An 18,386-nucleotide genomic window follows, 5' to 3' on the forward strand; every position below is an offset into this window, starting at 1 on the left:
CTATCGTTAGCATTTAGTTGAGCTTGGACATTTTGGCGGCTTGCACAGTTCAGCATTCAAACGCAATTTCTCCCGAAATTGTCCATTATAGTTTTTAACTGAAAATGTACTGACTGAAATAGACATACTAACTGCTAACACACATAGGCATCATTTAGGTCAATGTGTACACAATGCAAGAGTACAAAATATTTCAAATATATATATATATATATATATATATATATCTGGAGTCTTTTATAGGAGATGGCAGAAAAAGTGAGAGAAGCTCATAAATGAATCATCTTTCTCATATGCATAAATACTTCACTTGGGAAATGATGGATGTAAGTGTGTGTGTGTGTGTGTGTGTGTGTGTGCGTGTGTGTGTGTGTGTGTGTGTGCATGCTCGGCTGCCTCTCACACTGATTAACTCTTTATGAGCACTCGCACATGCTGATAAGTCATTAAACTGCTCTGTATAACATTGGGAACATGGAAGAAATGTACCTTATCTTTATGTCCCATACAAGCAGCAAAACGACTGGTTTAAATGGTGCAACATGCATGAAACAAATGTATTAGGACAGTGCACTAACACAATGGCCTTGCTTGTACATCCCTAATGGACAAGAAGGAAGTCGGAGATAAGCAGCAGATTATGTCTCGTGTTGCACTTCCTGCTCCTCATTCAAAGTGGCGGAGCTCCATTGGGCTTTGGCTTAATGGGAGAAGCATGTTAAGCACATGTCTTGTTTTTTTCCTCCCAAGGAGAAACATTATTATAAAAAAATGACAACTTTTCTTGTATCAAATATATTTCCCACTGTGATGTGATGATGACCAGAGTGAGTTTTTCTCTGGAGAGTCTCTTTCAAAACGCTCTCATTTCTTCTTGTACGCCTACACAATGTAAAACCTCACCTATAGGCTCCTTATGATGCGCAAAGGCTTTGTTTACTTCAGTTCATGAATATAAAGTTGCCTATTGGTGTCCATTATGCTGCACTAGGAGGTAAACACTCCCCATGGACCTTTTTACAGAAGTGCTCTGAAGTAGTCCTTGCTTACAGTTAGTCTCAACAAACACACATCATACACAATAGAACCACCTTTTAAAAAAAATACATACTGTAAATGTTATCACATTTTACTTCTTAAAAAAAATGTGTTCGGTAGGCATTTTATTGTGTAACAAATTTGGGAAAAATACTAATTTTGAAGAGTTTAAGTGTGTTTAGTTCAATTAACACATAAAGTACCGCTTTAATCAGGTGTGCCCACACTTTTTCTGCAGGCGAGCTACTTTTCAATTGATCAAGTTGAGGAGATTTATCTCATTCATATATATGATTTATATTGATTTATTTATGAAAGAGACACTTTTGTTAAGTCAAAGGTGTTTAATGTTAATACAAGCATGTTTAAAATACAGTAGATTTCTTTTTTTCATGAAGACAAGAATATAAGTTGGTGTATCACCTGATTCTGATGACTTGCATTGATTGGAATCAGACAGTAGCAGAAGTGGGTAGAATAGCCAGAAATTGTACTCAAGTAAGAGTACTGTTACTTTAGAGATTTATTACTCAAGTAAAAGTAAGGAATAGTCACCCAAATACTTACTTGAGTAAAAGTAAAAAGTACGTTGTGAAAAAACTACTCAAGTGCTGAGTAACTGATGAGTAACCTGTTCGTTTAATGATTATGGCAACAAATAATGCACAAAAACATAAAAATAGCAACGAGCAAATTCAGAGCCAGGAATATCTCTTAAGCAACTAAAACAATATATTAAATAATATATTAAATAATAATACATTAAAATAAAAAAATTAAGGCAAATTGAGCCACAATAACTTAACAGCAACATAGGCTCAGTAGGCATTGATTGATTGAAACTTGTATTAGTAGATTGCACAGTGCAGTAGATATTCCGTACAATCGACCAATTAAAGGATAACACCCCATTAAGTTTTTCAACGTTAATCGTTTACTTAATAAATGACCAAGTCGAGGTGATCTACCTCATATATACATACACACACATATTATATACATATATATATACATACACACATATCATATATATATATATATATATATATATATATATATATATATATATATATACATACGTATACATTTATATATACAGTATATAATTTATATTTATTTATTTTGCCGTTTTTGTTCACATGTTAAAGGTGTTTTAATGAATATACAAGCATGTTTAACATATAAATTCCTATCTTTCATGAAGACAAGAATATAAGTTGGTGTATTACCTGATTCTGATGACTTGTATTGATTGGAATCAGACAGTAGTGCTGATAACGTCCACGTTTTCAAATGGAGGAAAAAAAAAGTTCCTCCTTTCTGTCTAATACCACATGAAAGTTGTTGGTTTTTGGCATCTTATTTGTCCAGCTTCCATATTCGTTTTTATACACTTTACAAGAAATACATTGGCGGCAAACTCCGTAGCTTGCTAGCTTGTTTGCGCTGGCTTTCGAAGACTCTTATTTTGTTAGCGCAGCCGCGATGGAGCGGCACTTTTATTGTGAAGACAGGAACTGTGCGATCAGTTGTTAGGCTTTTGACGGGAAGTACGGTTTTACATTTTTAATTGATTGATTGAAACTTTTATTAGTAAATTGCACAGTACAGTACATATTCCCTACAGTTGACCACTAAATGGTAACACCCCAATAAGTTTTTCAACATGTCGAGTTCTACGTGTGACGGTCACGTGACCGCCTGGCCCTGTTTGATTGGTCCAACGTCACCAGTGACTGCATTTGACTGGTAAAACGCAGGCATGCGTAGATTCTACTTTGAATGTGTGTCTGACAAAATCAAAACAAAAAAAGCGTGTATTAACAGATCGATAAAAAAAGTAGCGAGTAGCGAGTTTATTGTAGATAAATGGAGTGGAGTAAAAGTAGCGTTTCTTCTCTATAAATATACTCAAGTAAAAGTAAAACTATGTTGCATAAAAACTACTCTTAGAAGTACAATTTATCCCAAAAGTTACTCAAGTAGATATAACGGAATAAATGTAGCGCGTTACTACCCACCTCTGGACAGTAGTGTTGATAACGTCTGCATTTTTGAATGGAGGAGAAAAAAAAAGTCCTCCTTTCTGTCCAACACCACATGAAAATGGTTGGGTTTTGGCATCTTGGGTTTTGGCATTTTGGTTTTGGACAGTAGTGCTGATAACGTCTGCATTTTTGAATGGAGGAGAAAAAAAAAGTCCTCCTTTCTGTCAAACACCACATGAAAATGGTTGGGTTTTGGCATCTTATTTGTCCAGCTTCCATAATCCTTTTTGTACACTTTACAAGAAATATATTCGCGGCAAACCTTGTAGCTTGCTAGCTTGTGCTTAATAAGAGCTTTCCAAGACTCTTATTTTGTTAGCGCAGGCAGTATGGAGCAGCACTTTTATTGTGAAGACAGGAACTGTTCCATCAGTTTTAGGCTTTTGACGGCAGGTACAGCGCAAGAGTCTGTTAAAAATAAAAGTGTTTCTCGTCTTCCTGACGGTCTTTTCTTTCTTCACACTACGCTTGCAGCAGTCAACCTCGTCTCACAAAATCATTTAGTGCCTTGAATGTCAATTAAGTGACGGAAGTGACGTCATAGTTAAGATTGATGATCGCAAATTTTTAGTGGTGTTTTTAGCCTGGCGAGCGACTGTCACATCCTGCCGCGGTCGACGTATTGGGCACCTCTGGCTTTAATGATTTTTATAATTGTGGAGCCTACTCAGTGACCTTGTGGTTAGAGTGTCCGCCCTGAGATCAGTAGATCGTTAGTTCAAACCCCAGCCAAGTCATACCAAAGACTATTAAAATGGGACCATTTACTGTACCTCCCTGATTGACATACATCATCAAGGGTTAGAATTGGGTTTAAATCACCAAAATGATTCTCAAATTCTGAGGGTAATTTCACCACACCTAGTGTTTGTGACTATCAGTGGTACTTTAACTTTAACTAAAATGATTTGTACCAGGAAAATTCCTTTACAAAATAGACATGGTATAATTTTAGTGGGTGGGACCTGTATCAGCCTGCTGACATCACCTACAGAAGACTGGAAGCAATTTCATGTTGCGTAGTAGCATCTTTGTGTGAAATCATGGTTTTTTCATGCAGAATTTGAATGAATGATCAAATATGTCTGCCAGATGCACTGTTGCAGGTTGTATCAGTACAACTAAAGAAGGAGTCAGCCCGCATACATTTCCAAATGATGGCACTAGGTGGAAAGTATGGCCCTCTCCAGTCAAATTGACTGGTGGAAAGTGAGACTAGTGTCATTTGCAGCCATCCCTTTGATGATTCTGACTTCAAAGAAGAGGGATTTTGGCAGGCGTTTGTATGAAAAAAATGTGAAAGACTGAATCCAAATGAGATCACAAAAATCAGAAGACTGAGTCAGAAATGCGCAAAAAGAAGGTAAGCTGCTATTCTATTTTGCGTCCTTTTCTACTGATGTTTTTCTCAAGATGCTTAAAGAAACGCCAGAAAAGCATGAGGAAACACAGGCTACGGTGCCTATGAAGGCGGAGACTGAAAAGCAGGCACGTCCGAAAATGCTTATTATTTCATATTTCATGTTTATTTTTGGTTCATAATGCTAAGCAATGCCTCAGTTTTGAAGTAATCAGGCATCAGGGCGACAAAAACATGTAATCAAGTCATCAAAACAATAGTTTTACTTTCCTCTAGCCACACTGTCTATGCGAGAAAAGAGAAAAAGGAGCAGACTGTCCCTCAAAAATGAGAGAAAAATAAGAAAAGCCGCAAGTATTTTCTATTTTGCGTCCTCTTCGACTGATGTTTTCCTCATGATGCTGGAGGAAAGGCTGAAAGAACATGAGGAAACACAGGCAATGGTGTCTATGGAAGAGCAGGGAAATTCGAAAATGGCGATTACCGGTATTTTGTTATTAAAATAATACTTTTAGATGCCTTTATCCACACTGTCAAGACAAAAAAGAGCAGACACAGCGCTCAAAAATTTAAGAAAAAGCCACAAGTATTTTATTTTGCGTCCTCTTCTACTGATGTTATTCTCAAGATGCTTGAAAAAATGCCAAGAAAGCATGAGGAAACAGGCTATTGTGTCTATGGAAGCAGGAAAGCATTGATATAATGATTTGTTCTGGTTATTGGTTATTGTTTTATATTTATCAGTTTTGAACTAATCATAATACAAACCCCGTTTCCATATGAGTTGGGAAATGGTGTTGGATGTAAATATAAACGGAATACGATGATATGCAAATCCTTTTCAACCCGTATTCAATTGAATGCACTACAAAGACACAATATTTGATGTTCAAACTCATAAACTTTTTATTTTTTTTTTCAAATAATAATTAACTTAGAATTTCATGGCTGCAACACGTGACAAAGTAGTTGGGAAAGGGCATGTTCACCACTGTGTTACATCACCTTTTATTTTAACAACACTCAATAAATGTTTGGGAACTGAGGAAACTAATTGTTGAAGCTTTTTAGGTGGAAATCTTTCCCATTCTTGTTGTATGTAGAGCTTCAGTCATTCAACAGTCCGGTGTCTCCGCTGTCGTATTTTAGGCTTCATAATCCATCCATCCATCCATCCATCATCTTCCGCTTATCCGAGGTCGGGTCGCGGGGGCAGCAGCCTAAGCAGGGAAGCCCAGACTTCCCTCTCTCCAGCCACTTCGTCTAGCTCTTCCCGGGGGATCCCGAGGCGTTCCCAGGCCAGCCGGGAGACATAGTCTTCCCAACGTGTCCTGGGTCTTCCCCGTGGCCTCCTACCAGCTGGACGTGCCCTAAACACCTCCCTAGGGAGGCGTTCGGGTGGCATCCTGACCAGATGCCCAAACCACCTCATCTGGCTCCTCTCGATGTGAAGGAGCAGCGGCTTTACGTTGAGCTCCTCCCGGATGGCAGAGCTTCTCACCCTATCTCTAAGGGAGAGCCCCGCCACCCGGCCGAGGAAACTCATTTCGGCCGCTTGTACCCGTGATCTTATCCTTTCGGTCATGACCCAAAGCTCATGACCATAGGTGAGGATGGGAACGTAGATCGACCGGTAAATTGAGAGCTTTGCCTTCCGGCTCAGCTCTTTCTTCACCACAACGGATCGATACAACGTCCGCATTACTGAAGATGCCGCACCGATCCGCCTGTCGATCTCACGATCCACTCTTCCCCCACTCGTGAACAAGACTCCTAGGTACTTGAACTCCTCCACTTGGGGCAGGGTCTCCTCCCCAACCCGGAGATGGCACTCCACCCTTTTCCGGGCGAGAACCATGGACTCGGACTTGGAGGTGCTGATTCTCATTCCGGTCGCTTCACACTCGGCTGCGAACCGATCCAGTGAGAGCTGAAGATCCCGGCCAGATGAAGCCATCAGGACTACATCATCTGCAAAAAGCAAAGACCTAATCCCGTGGCCACCAAACCGGATCCCCTCAACGCCTTGGCTGTGCCTAGAAATTCTGTCCATAAAAGTTATGAACAGAATCGGTGACAAAGGAGAGCCTTGGCGGAGTCCAACCCTCACTGGAAACGTGTCCGACTTACTGCCAGCAATGCGGACCAAGCTCTGACACTGGTCATAGAGGGAGCGGACTGCCACAATAAGACAGTCCGGTACCCCATACTCTCTGAGCACTCCCCACAGGACTTCCCGAGGGACACGGTCGAATGCCTTCTCCAAGTCCACTAAGCACATGTAGACTGGTTGGGCAAACTCCCATGCACCCTCAAGAACCCTGCCAAGAGTATAGAGCTGGTCCACAGTTCCACGACCAGGACGAAAACCACACTGTTCCTCCTGAATCCGAGGTTCGACTATCCGGCGAAGCCTCCTCTCCAGTACACCTGAATAAACCTTACCGGGAAGGCTGAGGAGTGTGATCCCACGATAGTTGGAACACACCCTCCGGTCCCCCTTCTTAAAGAGAGGGACCACCACCCAGGTCTGCCAATCCAAAGGTACCACCCCCGATGTCCACGCGATGCTGCAGAGTCTTGTCAACCAAGACAGCCCCACAGCATCCAGAGCCTTAAGGAACTCCGGGCGGATCTCATCCATCCCCGGGGCCTTGCCGCCGAGGAGCTTTTTAACTACCTCAGCAACCTCAGCCCCAGAAATAGGAGAGCCCACCACAGATTCCCCAGGCACCGCTTCCTCAAAGGAAGACGTATTGGTGGGATTGAGGAGGTCTTCGAAGTATTCCCTCCACCGATCCACAACATCTGCAGTCGAAGTCAGCAGAACACCATCCGTGCCATACACGGTGTTGATAGTGCACTGCTTCCCCTTCCTGAGGTGGCGTATGGTGGTCCAGAATCGCTTCGAAGCCGTCCGGAAGTCGTTTTCCATGGCTTCCCCGAACTCTTCCCATGTCCGAGTTTTTGCCTCCATGACCGCTAAAGCTGCACACCGCTTGGCCCGTCGGTACCCGTCCACTGCCTCCGGAGTCCTATGAGCCAAAAGAACCCGATAGGACTCCTTCTTCAGCTTGACAGCATCCCTCACTGCTGGTGTCCACCAACGGGTTCTGGGATTACCGCCACGACAGGCACCAACAACCTTGCGGCCACAGCTCCGATCAGCCGCCTCGACAATAGAGGTTCGGAACATGGTCCACTCGGACTCAATGTCCCGCACCTCCCTCGTGACATGTTCAAAGTTCTCCCGGAGGTGTGAATTGAAACTCTCTCTGACAGGAGACTCTGCCAGACGTTCCTAGCAGACCCTCACAATGCGCTTGGGCCTGCCAGGTCTGTCCGGCATCCTCCCCCACCATCGCAGCCAACTCACCACCAGGTGGCGATCGGTAGAAAGCTCCGCCCCTCTCTTCACCCGAGTGTCCAGAACATGAGGCCGCAAATCCGATGACACAACTACAAAGTCGATCATGGAACTGTGGCCTAGGGTGTCCTGGTGCCAAGTGCACATATGGACACCCTTATGTTTGAACATGGTGTTTGTTATGGACAATCCGTGACGAGCACAAAAGTCCAATAACAAAACACCACTCGGGTTTAGATCCGGGCGACCATTCTTCCCGATCACGCCTCTCCAGGTTTCACTGTCGTTGCCAACATGAGCGTTGAAGTCCCCCAGTAGGACAAGGGAATCACCCGGGGGAGCACTTTCCAGTACTCCCTCGAGTGTACCCAAAAAGGGTGGGTACTCTGAACTGCTGTTTGGTGCGTAAGCACAAACAACAGTCAGGACCCGTTCCCCCACCCGAAGCCGAAAGGAAGCTACCCTCTCGCCCACTGGGTTGAACTCAAACGTGCAGGCTTTGAACCGGGGGGCAACGAGAATTTCCACCCCAGCCCGTGGCCTCTCACTGCCTGCAACGCCAGAGTGGAAGAGGGTCCAGTCCCTCTCGAGAGAACTGGTTCCAGAGCCCTTGCTGTGCGTCGAGGTGAGTCCGACTATATCCAGTCGGAACTTCTCTACCTCGCGGACTAGCTCAGGCTCCTTCCCCCCCAGTGAGGTGACGTTCCACGTCCCAAGAGCTAGCTTCTGTAGCCGAGGATCGGACCGCCAAGTGCCCTGCCTTCGGCTTCCGCCCAGCTCATAATACACCCGACCTCTATGGCCCCTCCCATGAGTGGTGAGCCCATTGGAGGGATGACCCACGTTGCCTCTTCGGGCTGTGCCCGGCCGGGCCCCATGGGGACAGGCGCTCGCCATCGTGCCCCAACTCTGGGCCTGGCTCCAGAGCGGGGCCCCGGTGACCCGCGTCCGGGCAAGGGAAATCTGAGTTCATTTTGTTGTAATTCCATAGAAGTCTTTGAGCTGCTCTTTGTCTGATCACTCACCTAGGACCCGTTTGTCTGGGGAGACCCTACCAGGGGGCATGAAAGCCCCCAGACAACATAGCTCCTAGGATCATTGGGACACGCAAACTCCTCTACCACGGTAAGGTAGCAGCTCAGAGAGGAGGGCTTCATAATGCGCCACACATTTTCGATGGGAAACAGGTCTGTACTGCAGGCGGGCCTGGAAAGTACCCGCACTCTTTTTTTACGAAGCCACGCAGTTGTAACGTGCTGAATGTGTCTTGGCATTGTCTTGCTGAAGTAAGCAGGGGCGTCCATGAAAAAGACGGCCCTTAGATGGCAGCATATGTTCTAAAACCTGTATGTACCTTTCAGCATTAATGGTGCCTCACAGATGTGTAAGTTACCCATGCCTTGGGCACTAATGCACCCCCATACCATCACAGATGCTGGCTTTTGAACTTTGCGTCGATAACAGTCTGGATGGTTCTCTTCACCTTCGGTCCGGATGACACAATGTTGAATATTTCCAAAAACTATTTGAAATGTGGATTCGTCAGGCCACAGAACACTTTTCCACTTAGCATCAGTCAATCTTAGAGAATCTCAGGCCCAGAGAAGCCGGCGGCATTTCTGGATGTTGTTGATAAATGGCTTTCGCTTTGCAAAGTAAAGCTTTAACTTGCACTTACAGATGTAAGAAAGAACTGTATTTAGTGACAGTGGTTTTCTGAAGTGTTCCTGAGCCCATGTGGTGATATCCTTTAGAGATTTTTGTTTTTGATACAGTGCCGTCTGAGGGATCGAAGGTCACGGTCATTTAATGTTGGTTTCCGGCCATGCCGCTTACGTGGAGTGATTTTCCAGACTCTCTGAACCTTTTGATGATATTATGGACCGTAAATGTTGAAATCCCTAAATTTCTTGCAATTGCACTTTGACAAACGTTGTTCTTAAACTGTTTGACTATTTGCTCACACAGTTGTAGACAAAGGGGTGTACCTCGTCCCATCCTTTCTTGTGATAGACTGAGCATTTTTTGGGAAGCTGTTTTTATACCCAATACTGGCATCCACCTGTTCCCTGCACACCTGTGGGATGTTCCAAATAAGTGTTTGATGAGCATTTCTCAACTTTATCAGTATTTATTGCCACCTTTCCCCAACTTCTTGTCACATGTTGCTGGCATCAAATTCTAAAGTTGATGATTATTTGCACACAAAAAAAACGTTTATCATTGTCAACATCAAATATGTTCTTCAACTGAATATGGGTTGAAAATGATTTGCAAATCATTATATTCCGTTTATATTTACATCTAACACAATTTCCCAACTCATTTGGAAACGGGGTTTGTAGTTTTTCATTCTTTTATCCACACCGTCTATGAGGGGAAAAGGGATCCAGTTCTGTAGATGACAACCTGGGGGTTCGTCATTCGATCTCGCTCTCCTAGTCACGTCCGTTGTGTCCTTGAGCAAGACACTTCACCCTTGCTCCTGATGAGTCGTGGTTAGGGCCTTGCATGGCAGCTCCCGCCATTAGCATGTGAATGGGTGAATGTGGAAATAGTGTCAAAGTGCTTTGAGTACCTTGAAGGTACAAGTATAACTTATTTACCATTACACCAAGAGGGGGCAGCATATCAATGGAGTGTACCAAGTACACTTAGTTATCTCCCAGTTACTCAAAATGTATTATTATTATTATTATTATTATTATTATTATTATTATTACTATCATTATTATTATTATTATTGTTATTATTATCATTATTATTATTATGGAAAATGACTGCAGATTCATTTTTAGGAACAAACAAAAACTACATAGACTGAAATTTCAGTCATCTGGACAGTAAAGAGCCTTTATTACAGATTATAACGACTATTGTGAAAATATAAAATTGTTTGGATGATAATATTACAGTGTGTGTACTACAACCACAATAAAAACTTTAATTAAACATTTTTATGAAGTCTGATAGAACTCTTGGATTGGATCATATTACATTGTGAAGTTGTACCTAATATTTTGGCCAGTCTTAAATGATGTAAATGCATTTACCGTGTATTTAATCAGCATTATTAAGTTTCTCATTAAAATCACAACCTGATTTCACCAATTCTACTACTTTATTATGGAGCGTTTCTATTAGTGCTGCTCAAAAAATTTATTCACATCTGAATCGCAATTTTATTTATTTTGATTCTAAATCGATTCCTAATTTTCAAAATCCATTAAAGAATAAATGAACCCACACAAACATTTTTGGAAACATTTTTTAATAATCTATTTTGGTATTGAAAACATTCAACAATTATTATTGATGCTATTATTAGATACTGTTGCTTTTCATTTTTTTTTATCATATCTTCTCGGTTGCTTTGTAAATTTAAATTCAAAATTGAAGCATTGTAAAGCGAAGATTGGGTTGCTCTATTTTCTTTTATTATATTGATTAGCACTCTATAATTTTTATGAATACAATTTGGAAAATACAGTTTTGAAAATAAGTTTTTTAGGCCAACAGTGAGCGTATAAGTCCTATGTTTGCAGTCAATAGGGGCTTTTGTAACTTGCAGCTTGATTTCAAAAAGTTTTAGTATAATTAATATCCCAAATAATATATTACGAGAATCATATTAAATCAAGAATCGATTGTAAATCAAATTATCACACCAATAATCGGAATCGAACCATGAGGTGCACAAAGAGTCCGTAGATAGCCAAATGTGGTTGTTTTTCATAAAGAGGGCTAAAAGATGATAATTATCCTCTCTTCATTCGGCATGAAAATAACAGGTTGACAATGGTTTTGGCCATGACCGCACGTGTAAGAAGTGACAATACCTGCGAGGGCGAGGTGGCCATTTCCATCTTTTCTTGACTTTTCTCTTTAGCGAGGCGTGCCGCTTCTTTATACTCTGCAAACTTCTCTGCAAACTGGAAAGACAAAACAGAGATGTCACAATTCAGTCTAGTTCAGTGGTATCCAAATTGCGGCCCGGGGGCCATTTGTTGCTATTTTTGAATGGCCCAATGCACGACACATTAGCATGCCAGCATTTTAACTCATTTTGTATTTTTACAATTCAATCGTATTGTGTTACTTGGTGCACGTTAACGTTAGCATGCTAGCATTTAAAAAAAAATCAGGTACACACCTCCAAGTAATACATTTTGATACTTGAAGGAATCTTACAGTTAGCATTCAAGCTTGCATATATATATATATATATATATATATATATATATTTATTATATGTATGTGTGTATATACATATATATAATATGTATGTGTGTGTATACATTATATATATATATATATATATATATATATATATATTATATGTATGTGTGTATATACATATATATAATATGTATGTGTGTGTGTATACATTATATATATATATATATATATATATATATATATATATATATATATACATATATATATATATATATATATATATATAAACTCCTTTTTTGTGTCCTTCTCACAGACAGCAAGCAAACCTTACACACGTCATATACTGTCACGTCATAAGTCACATACGTATACGCCCTCACGGAGCAGAGAAGTAGCAGACTGGGTAACGTTAGCTGTGATGCTAGCGAAGCCCTGCGAGTGGTAATATGAGAGAAAGAAGGTGGGAATCTGGTAACAAATGAAGGAATACTTGATTCCCAGGAAAAACAGCAGGGGGACCATCAACTGGCGGTTTGGTTTCATCTGACCACATGACATTCTCCCAATCCTCTGCTGTATCATCCACGTATCCATTTTGGTATAAACTCAACTCGTCGTGTTTGGAGGAAGAAGAATACTGAGTTGCATCCCAAGAACACCATGCCTACTGTGAAGCATGAGGGTGGAAACATCATGCTTTGGGGCTGTTTTTCTGCTAAGGGGACAGGACGATTGGTCCGTGTTAAGGAAAGAATGAATGGGGCCATGTACCGTGAGATTTTGAGCCAAAACCTTCCATCAGTGAGAGCTTTGAATGGTTGACCAAATACTTATTTTCCACCATAATTTACAAATACATTATTTAATATTCCTACAATGTGAATTCTCATTCTGTCTCTCACAGTTGAAGTGTACCTATGATGAAAATTACAGACCTCTGTCATCATTTTAAGTGGAAGAACTTGCACAATCGGTGGTTGACTAAATACTTTTTTGCCCCACTGTGTGTGTGTATATATATATATATATATATATATATATATATATATATATATATATATATATATATATATATATATATATATATTTCTATATCTATACATATATATATATATATATATCACGTTATCAATGGGAAAATGCATTCCTAGACAATATGATTTGCCTGAGCTGCTAGGAAACACCAAGAGTAACAAGCGGTAGAAAATGGTTTAGAAAAGACAGAGTTTTAAAAATATATTAAAAAAAAGTTTTTATTTTTTTATTAACTTGGGATCTCCCGCGGGCTGGATTATGGAGCCCCTTGCATTAGCATTTTTTTTTTATTAACCTAAATCAGCAGGTATAATGTCTTACATAGTGTTATTTCACTAATGCTAACTGTAAACATGCTATTGTTAGCATTTGCCTGTTAGAATGCTGGCTTTTTTTTTTTGTTTATTTTGCTCATTTACAAACCCCGTATCCATATGAGTTGGGAAATTGCGTTAGATGTAAATATAAAACGAATACAATGATTTGCAAATCCTTTTCAACCCATATTCAAATGAATACACTACAAAGACAAGATATTTGATGTTCAAACTCATAAACTTTTATTTTTTTTTTGCAAATAATAATTATCGTACAATTTCATGGCTGCAACACATGCTAAAGTAGTTGGGAACGGGCAAGTTCACCACTGTGTTACAACACTCAATAAACGTTTGGGAACTGAGGAAACTAATTGTTGAAACTCTGAAAGTGGAATTATTTCCCATTCTTTTTTGGTGTAGAGCTTCAGTCATTCAACAGTCCGGGGTTTCATTCAACAGTCCGGGGTTTCCGCTGTCGTATTTTACGCTTCATAATGCGGAACACATTTTCGATGGGAGACAGGTCTGGACTGCAGGCGGGCCAGGAAAGTACCCCCACTCTTTTACTACGAAGCCACGCTGTTGTAACATGTGGCTTGAAATTGTCTTGCTGAAATAAGCAGGGCGTCCATGATAACGTTGCTTGGATGAAAACATATGTTGCTCCAAAACCTGTATGGACCATTTAGCATTAATGGTGCCTTCACAGATGTGTAAGTTACCCATGCCTTGGGCACTAATGCACCCCCATACCATCACAGATGCTGGCTTTTGAACTTTGCGTCTATAACAATCCGGATGGTTATTTTCCTCTTTGTTCTGGAGGACCCCCGCGTCCACAGTTTCCAAATATAATTTGAAATGTGGACTCGTCAGACCACAGAACACTTTTCCACTTTGCATCAGTCCATCTTAGATGAGCTCGGGCACAGCGAAGGCGGCAGCGTTTCTGGGTGTTGTTGATGAATGGGTTTTGCTTTGCATAGTAGAGTTTTAACTTGCCCTTACAGAGGTAGCAACCAACTGTAGTTACTGGCAGTGGTTTTATGAAGTGAAACTGAGCCCATGTGGTGATATCCTTTACACACTGATGTCGGTTTTTGATGCAGTACCGCCTGAGGGATCAAAGCTCCGTAATATCATCGCTTACGTGCAGTGATTTCTCCAGATTCTCTGAACCTTTTGATGATTTTACAGACTGTAGATGGTAAAATCCCTAAATTCCTTGCAATAACTCGTTGAGAAATGTTGTTTTAAAACTGTTCGACAATTTGCTTACAAAGTGGTGACCCTCACCCCATCCTTGTTTGTGAATTACTTAGCATTTCATGGAAGCTGCTTTTATACCCAATCATGGCACCCACCTGTTCCCAATTAGCCTACACACCTGTGGGATATTCCAAATAAGTGTTTGATAAGCATTCCTCAATTTTATCAGTATTTATTGCCACCTTTCCCAACTTCTTTGTCACGTGTTGCTGGCATCAAATTGTAAAGTTAATGATTATTTGCAAAAAATTGTATATATTTATTAGTTTGAAGATCAAATATTATGTCTTTGTAGCATATTCAACTGAATATGGGTTGAAAAGGATTTGCAAATTATTGTATTCTGTTTATATTTACATCTAACACAATCCCCCAACTCATATGGAAACGGGGTTTGTAGTTTGTTACTTGACGCTATCTGACCTTCGTGCTAACTGTTAGCATTTCAGTTTGGCCTTGGCCCTTCAACATTCACATGAAATTCTGAAATTACATTTTCTAGATCTTTGAAAAAGGTAAAGAGTTGGCAGAATGACCTTACTTGGTCTAAATGATACATTGTGACGGCGCAATCATCCCTGTTCTTAATCCTAGCACACACCCGCACACAGTTAAGGATGGGTGTGTAATAACAGGTCAACTATAAAGCCAGGCTCTGAATAGGCACACACTGTTGTTGCCAACCATGACCTGCAGTTGAACTTAAGAAGGTTCTCGCCCATAATACCGCCACAGAAACGTGAGCTAACTAGGTCAGTGTTGACAACCTTTCTTCCATATTACACACACGGACCGTGAAGCAGTACCATTGTTACCGTCAAAAGGGTTAAATGAACGTTTCAGTTGTTCGTAGCAGTATTTTGTCTTAATAAACACTAATGGGGACAATGGGCAATCATTTGTACGCATATTATATAGTGTCAGTATAATATTAACAAGGTCCCGCAGTAGTCTATTAGCGATAATGCAGGAATTTAGAGTATAAAAGTGCTTTTAGTAAGCCCCACTGTGACCACACCGTTTTTGTCTCTGTAGCTTTAATACTAATGAGCTGTATTTGTCTCCAAGAAGTGCTATTGTGCACTTTATCCACTTGTCTAACATAATGGATGCCATATATCACATACAACCAGGGATGGGAAACTTTCACATTTGAACCGATACAGTACCAATTCCCGGTACTTTGTAATTGATTCAAGTAGTTTATGATACTAATTTCAGTACTTTTGTGTGTGAACCATGAACTGATTAACGTGGACCCCGACTTAAACAAGCTGAGAAACTTATTCGGGTGTTACCATTTAGTGGTCAATTGTACGGAATATGTACTGAACTGTACGATCAGTGCCAGAGCTTGGTCCGCATTGCCGGCAGTAAGTCGAACACATTTCCAGTGAGAGTTGGACTCCGCCAAGGCTGTCCTTTGTCACCGATTCTGTTCATAACTTTTATGGACAGAATTTCTCGGCGCAGTCAAGGCGTTGAGGGGTTCCGGTTTGGTGACCGCAGGATTAGGTCTCTGCTTTTTGCAGATGATGTGGTCCTGATGGCTTCATCTGACCGGGATCTTCAGCTCTCACTGGATCGGTTTGCAGCCGAGTGTGAAGCGACCGGAATGAGAATCAGGACCTCCAAGTCTGAGTCCATGGTTCTCGCCCGGAAAAGGGTGGAATGCCATCTCCGGGTTGGGGAGGAGACCCTGCCCCAAGTGGAGGAGTTCAAGTACCTAGGAGTCTTGTTCACGAGTGGGGGAAGAGTGGATCGTGAGATCGACAGGCGGATCGGTGCGGCGTCTTCAGTAATGCGGACGTTGTACCGATCCGTTGTGGTGAAGAAGGAGCTGAGCCGGAAGGCAGAGCTCTCAATTTACCGGTCGATCTACGTTCCCATCCTCACCTATGGTCATGAGCTTTGGGTCATGAACGAAAGGATAAGATCACGGGTACAAGCGGCCGAAATGAGTTTCCTCCGCCGTGTGGCGGGGCTCTCCTTTAGAGATAGGGTGAGAAGCTCTGCCATCCGGGAGGAACTCAAAGTAAAGCCGCTGCTCCTTCACATCGAGATGAGCCAGATGAGGTGGTTCGGGCATCTGGTCAGGATGCCACCTAAACGCCTCCCTAGGGAGGTGTTTAGGCCACGTCCAACCGGTAGGAGGCCACGGGGAAGACCCAGGACACGTTGGGAAGACTATGTCTCCCGGCTGGCCTGGGAACGCCTCGGGATCCCCCGGGAAGAGCTGGACGAAGTGGCTGGGGAGAGGGAAGTCTGGGTTTCCCTGCTTAGGCTGTTGTCCCCGCGACCCGACCTCGGATAAGCGGAAGAAGATGGATGGATGGATGTACTGAACTGTGCAATCTACTAATAAAAGTATCAATCAACCAATCAATCAAAATGTGCTCTACAGGTATGCTTTTTATAACATTAGTAAGTCTCATTTGCAGGTAGTATATAGCGAGGAAGTAGTCTTTGCCATGAAATTGAATGTGCAAGTCTAATCTTATGTTGCACCCTAAAATATGTTTGTACTGTAAGTATTGTACTTATTAAGATAGGATAGACTTATTTATCCCACAATGGGAAAATTATGTTAGATACTTGCTGTTTGATTTTAACGTACATCTTAGTTGTGGTTTTCATGATCAAATTTAGAGGTGTTGAAATTGCCATGTAAAATCGCTAATGCCATTCAGTTGCACGTGTATGCCAAAGCCAATGAAAATTAGCATTGAGCTAGCACATTTTAGAAAAGTGGAGTCTAACTGTACGTTCAAAGTGTTTTCTACCAGTCATACTTGCCTTTGTTGGCATTGATTTGAAATGTGTCTGAGTCCGCTCCGAGCCAGTGTTTAGTCTGCAACCGAACGTGACGTCACAAGCAACAAAGGTATCGATATATGGCACAGTTTGATTTTATGTGCCTATGTAACTTAAACAAGTTGACAATTTTATTCGGGTGTGACCGTTTAGTGGTCAATTGTACGGAAAGTGTACTGTACTGTGCAATCTACTAATAAAAGTTTCAATCAATCAATCAATCAATCAATGTTCCACCCAGGATTCGAATCAGGGTCCCCGGCATTAAAGACCAGCATGTTAGCTACTGAGCTAATAGCCTGATAGCCAGCACTGCTCTTGAGGTTGTCAGGGAGTGGGGTTTACCTTTGACACATGGCCTTTGTTACACGTATTAAAATACCAAGTTCAGCACCCATTTCTACATACAAGTTTCATAAAACACAAACATTAGCACAGCTAGCACAGCAATGTGAACTCCAATGCTTACAATGCGGTCTCTTTTTTTATAACATCAAGCTATGTTAGCCTATTTGTTAAAGACAAATTCTGGAGGTTAATTTGTGTGTCTTCTCTGACGTTGGATTTATGAAACTGATTTTTTTTTTTTTTTTTTTACATCAAATTATGCTGACAATTTCATTAAAAAAAAAACAGTGTAAAAAAACATGTAATAATATTTAATGCTGAAAAATTCAGTACAGAATCTGCTGCTTTAAAAAGCAAGACTCACTTCCGGTAAATTAAGACTGAAGCAATCAACCCTGTCTAAGAACTAGCCAATGAGGTGTCAAGTTTGAGGTCACGTGACATCGGTCTTGCAAAAAAAGGCATAAAAAAAGCTGTTAACTGGACTACCTTGGCATAAAATACAAACATAATAAACATTTCAACACTGTCTGCTGGATATTTTCAAACTATAGAAATTATTCTAATGGTTAATAAATGCACGTTTTATACACTGAATTTTAACACTG

At 41.2% G+C, this 18,386-nt stretch overlaps 1 protein-coding gene across 3 annotated transcripts in view; it reads right to left on the reverse strand.

Moving 5' to 3' along the window:
- The window catches only part of homer1b (homer scaffold protein 1b), a 105,634-nt gene that overhangs the window by 34,693 nt on the left and 52,555 nt on the right, over nt 1–18,386 (reverse strand). For all 3 annotated transcript variants that reach the window (XM_061906362.1, XM_061906361.1, XM_061906363.1), the window contains one exon: nt 11,653–11,745. In XM_061906362.1, coding sequence (XP_061762346.1) covers nt 11,653–11,745 — 93 coding nt within the window. The remainder of the gene's footprint in view (nt 1–11,652; nt 11,746–18,386) is intronic.

This window comes from Nerophis ophidion, linkage group LG07, assembly GCF_033978795.1.
Source record: "Nerophis ophidion isolate RoL-2023_Sa linkage group LG07, RoL_Noph_v1.0, whole genome shotgun sequence".
NCBI classification, from domain to species: Eukaryota; Metazoa; Chordata; class Actinopteri; order Syngnathiformes; family Syngnathidae; genus Nerophis; species Nerophis ophidion.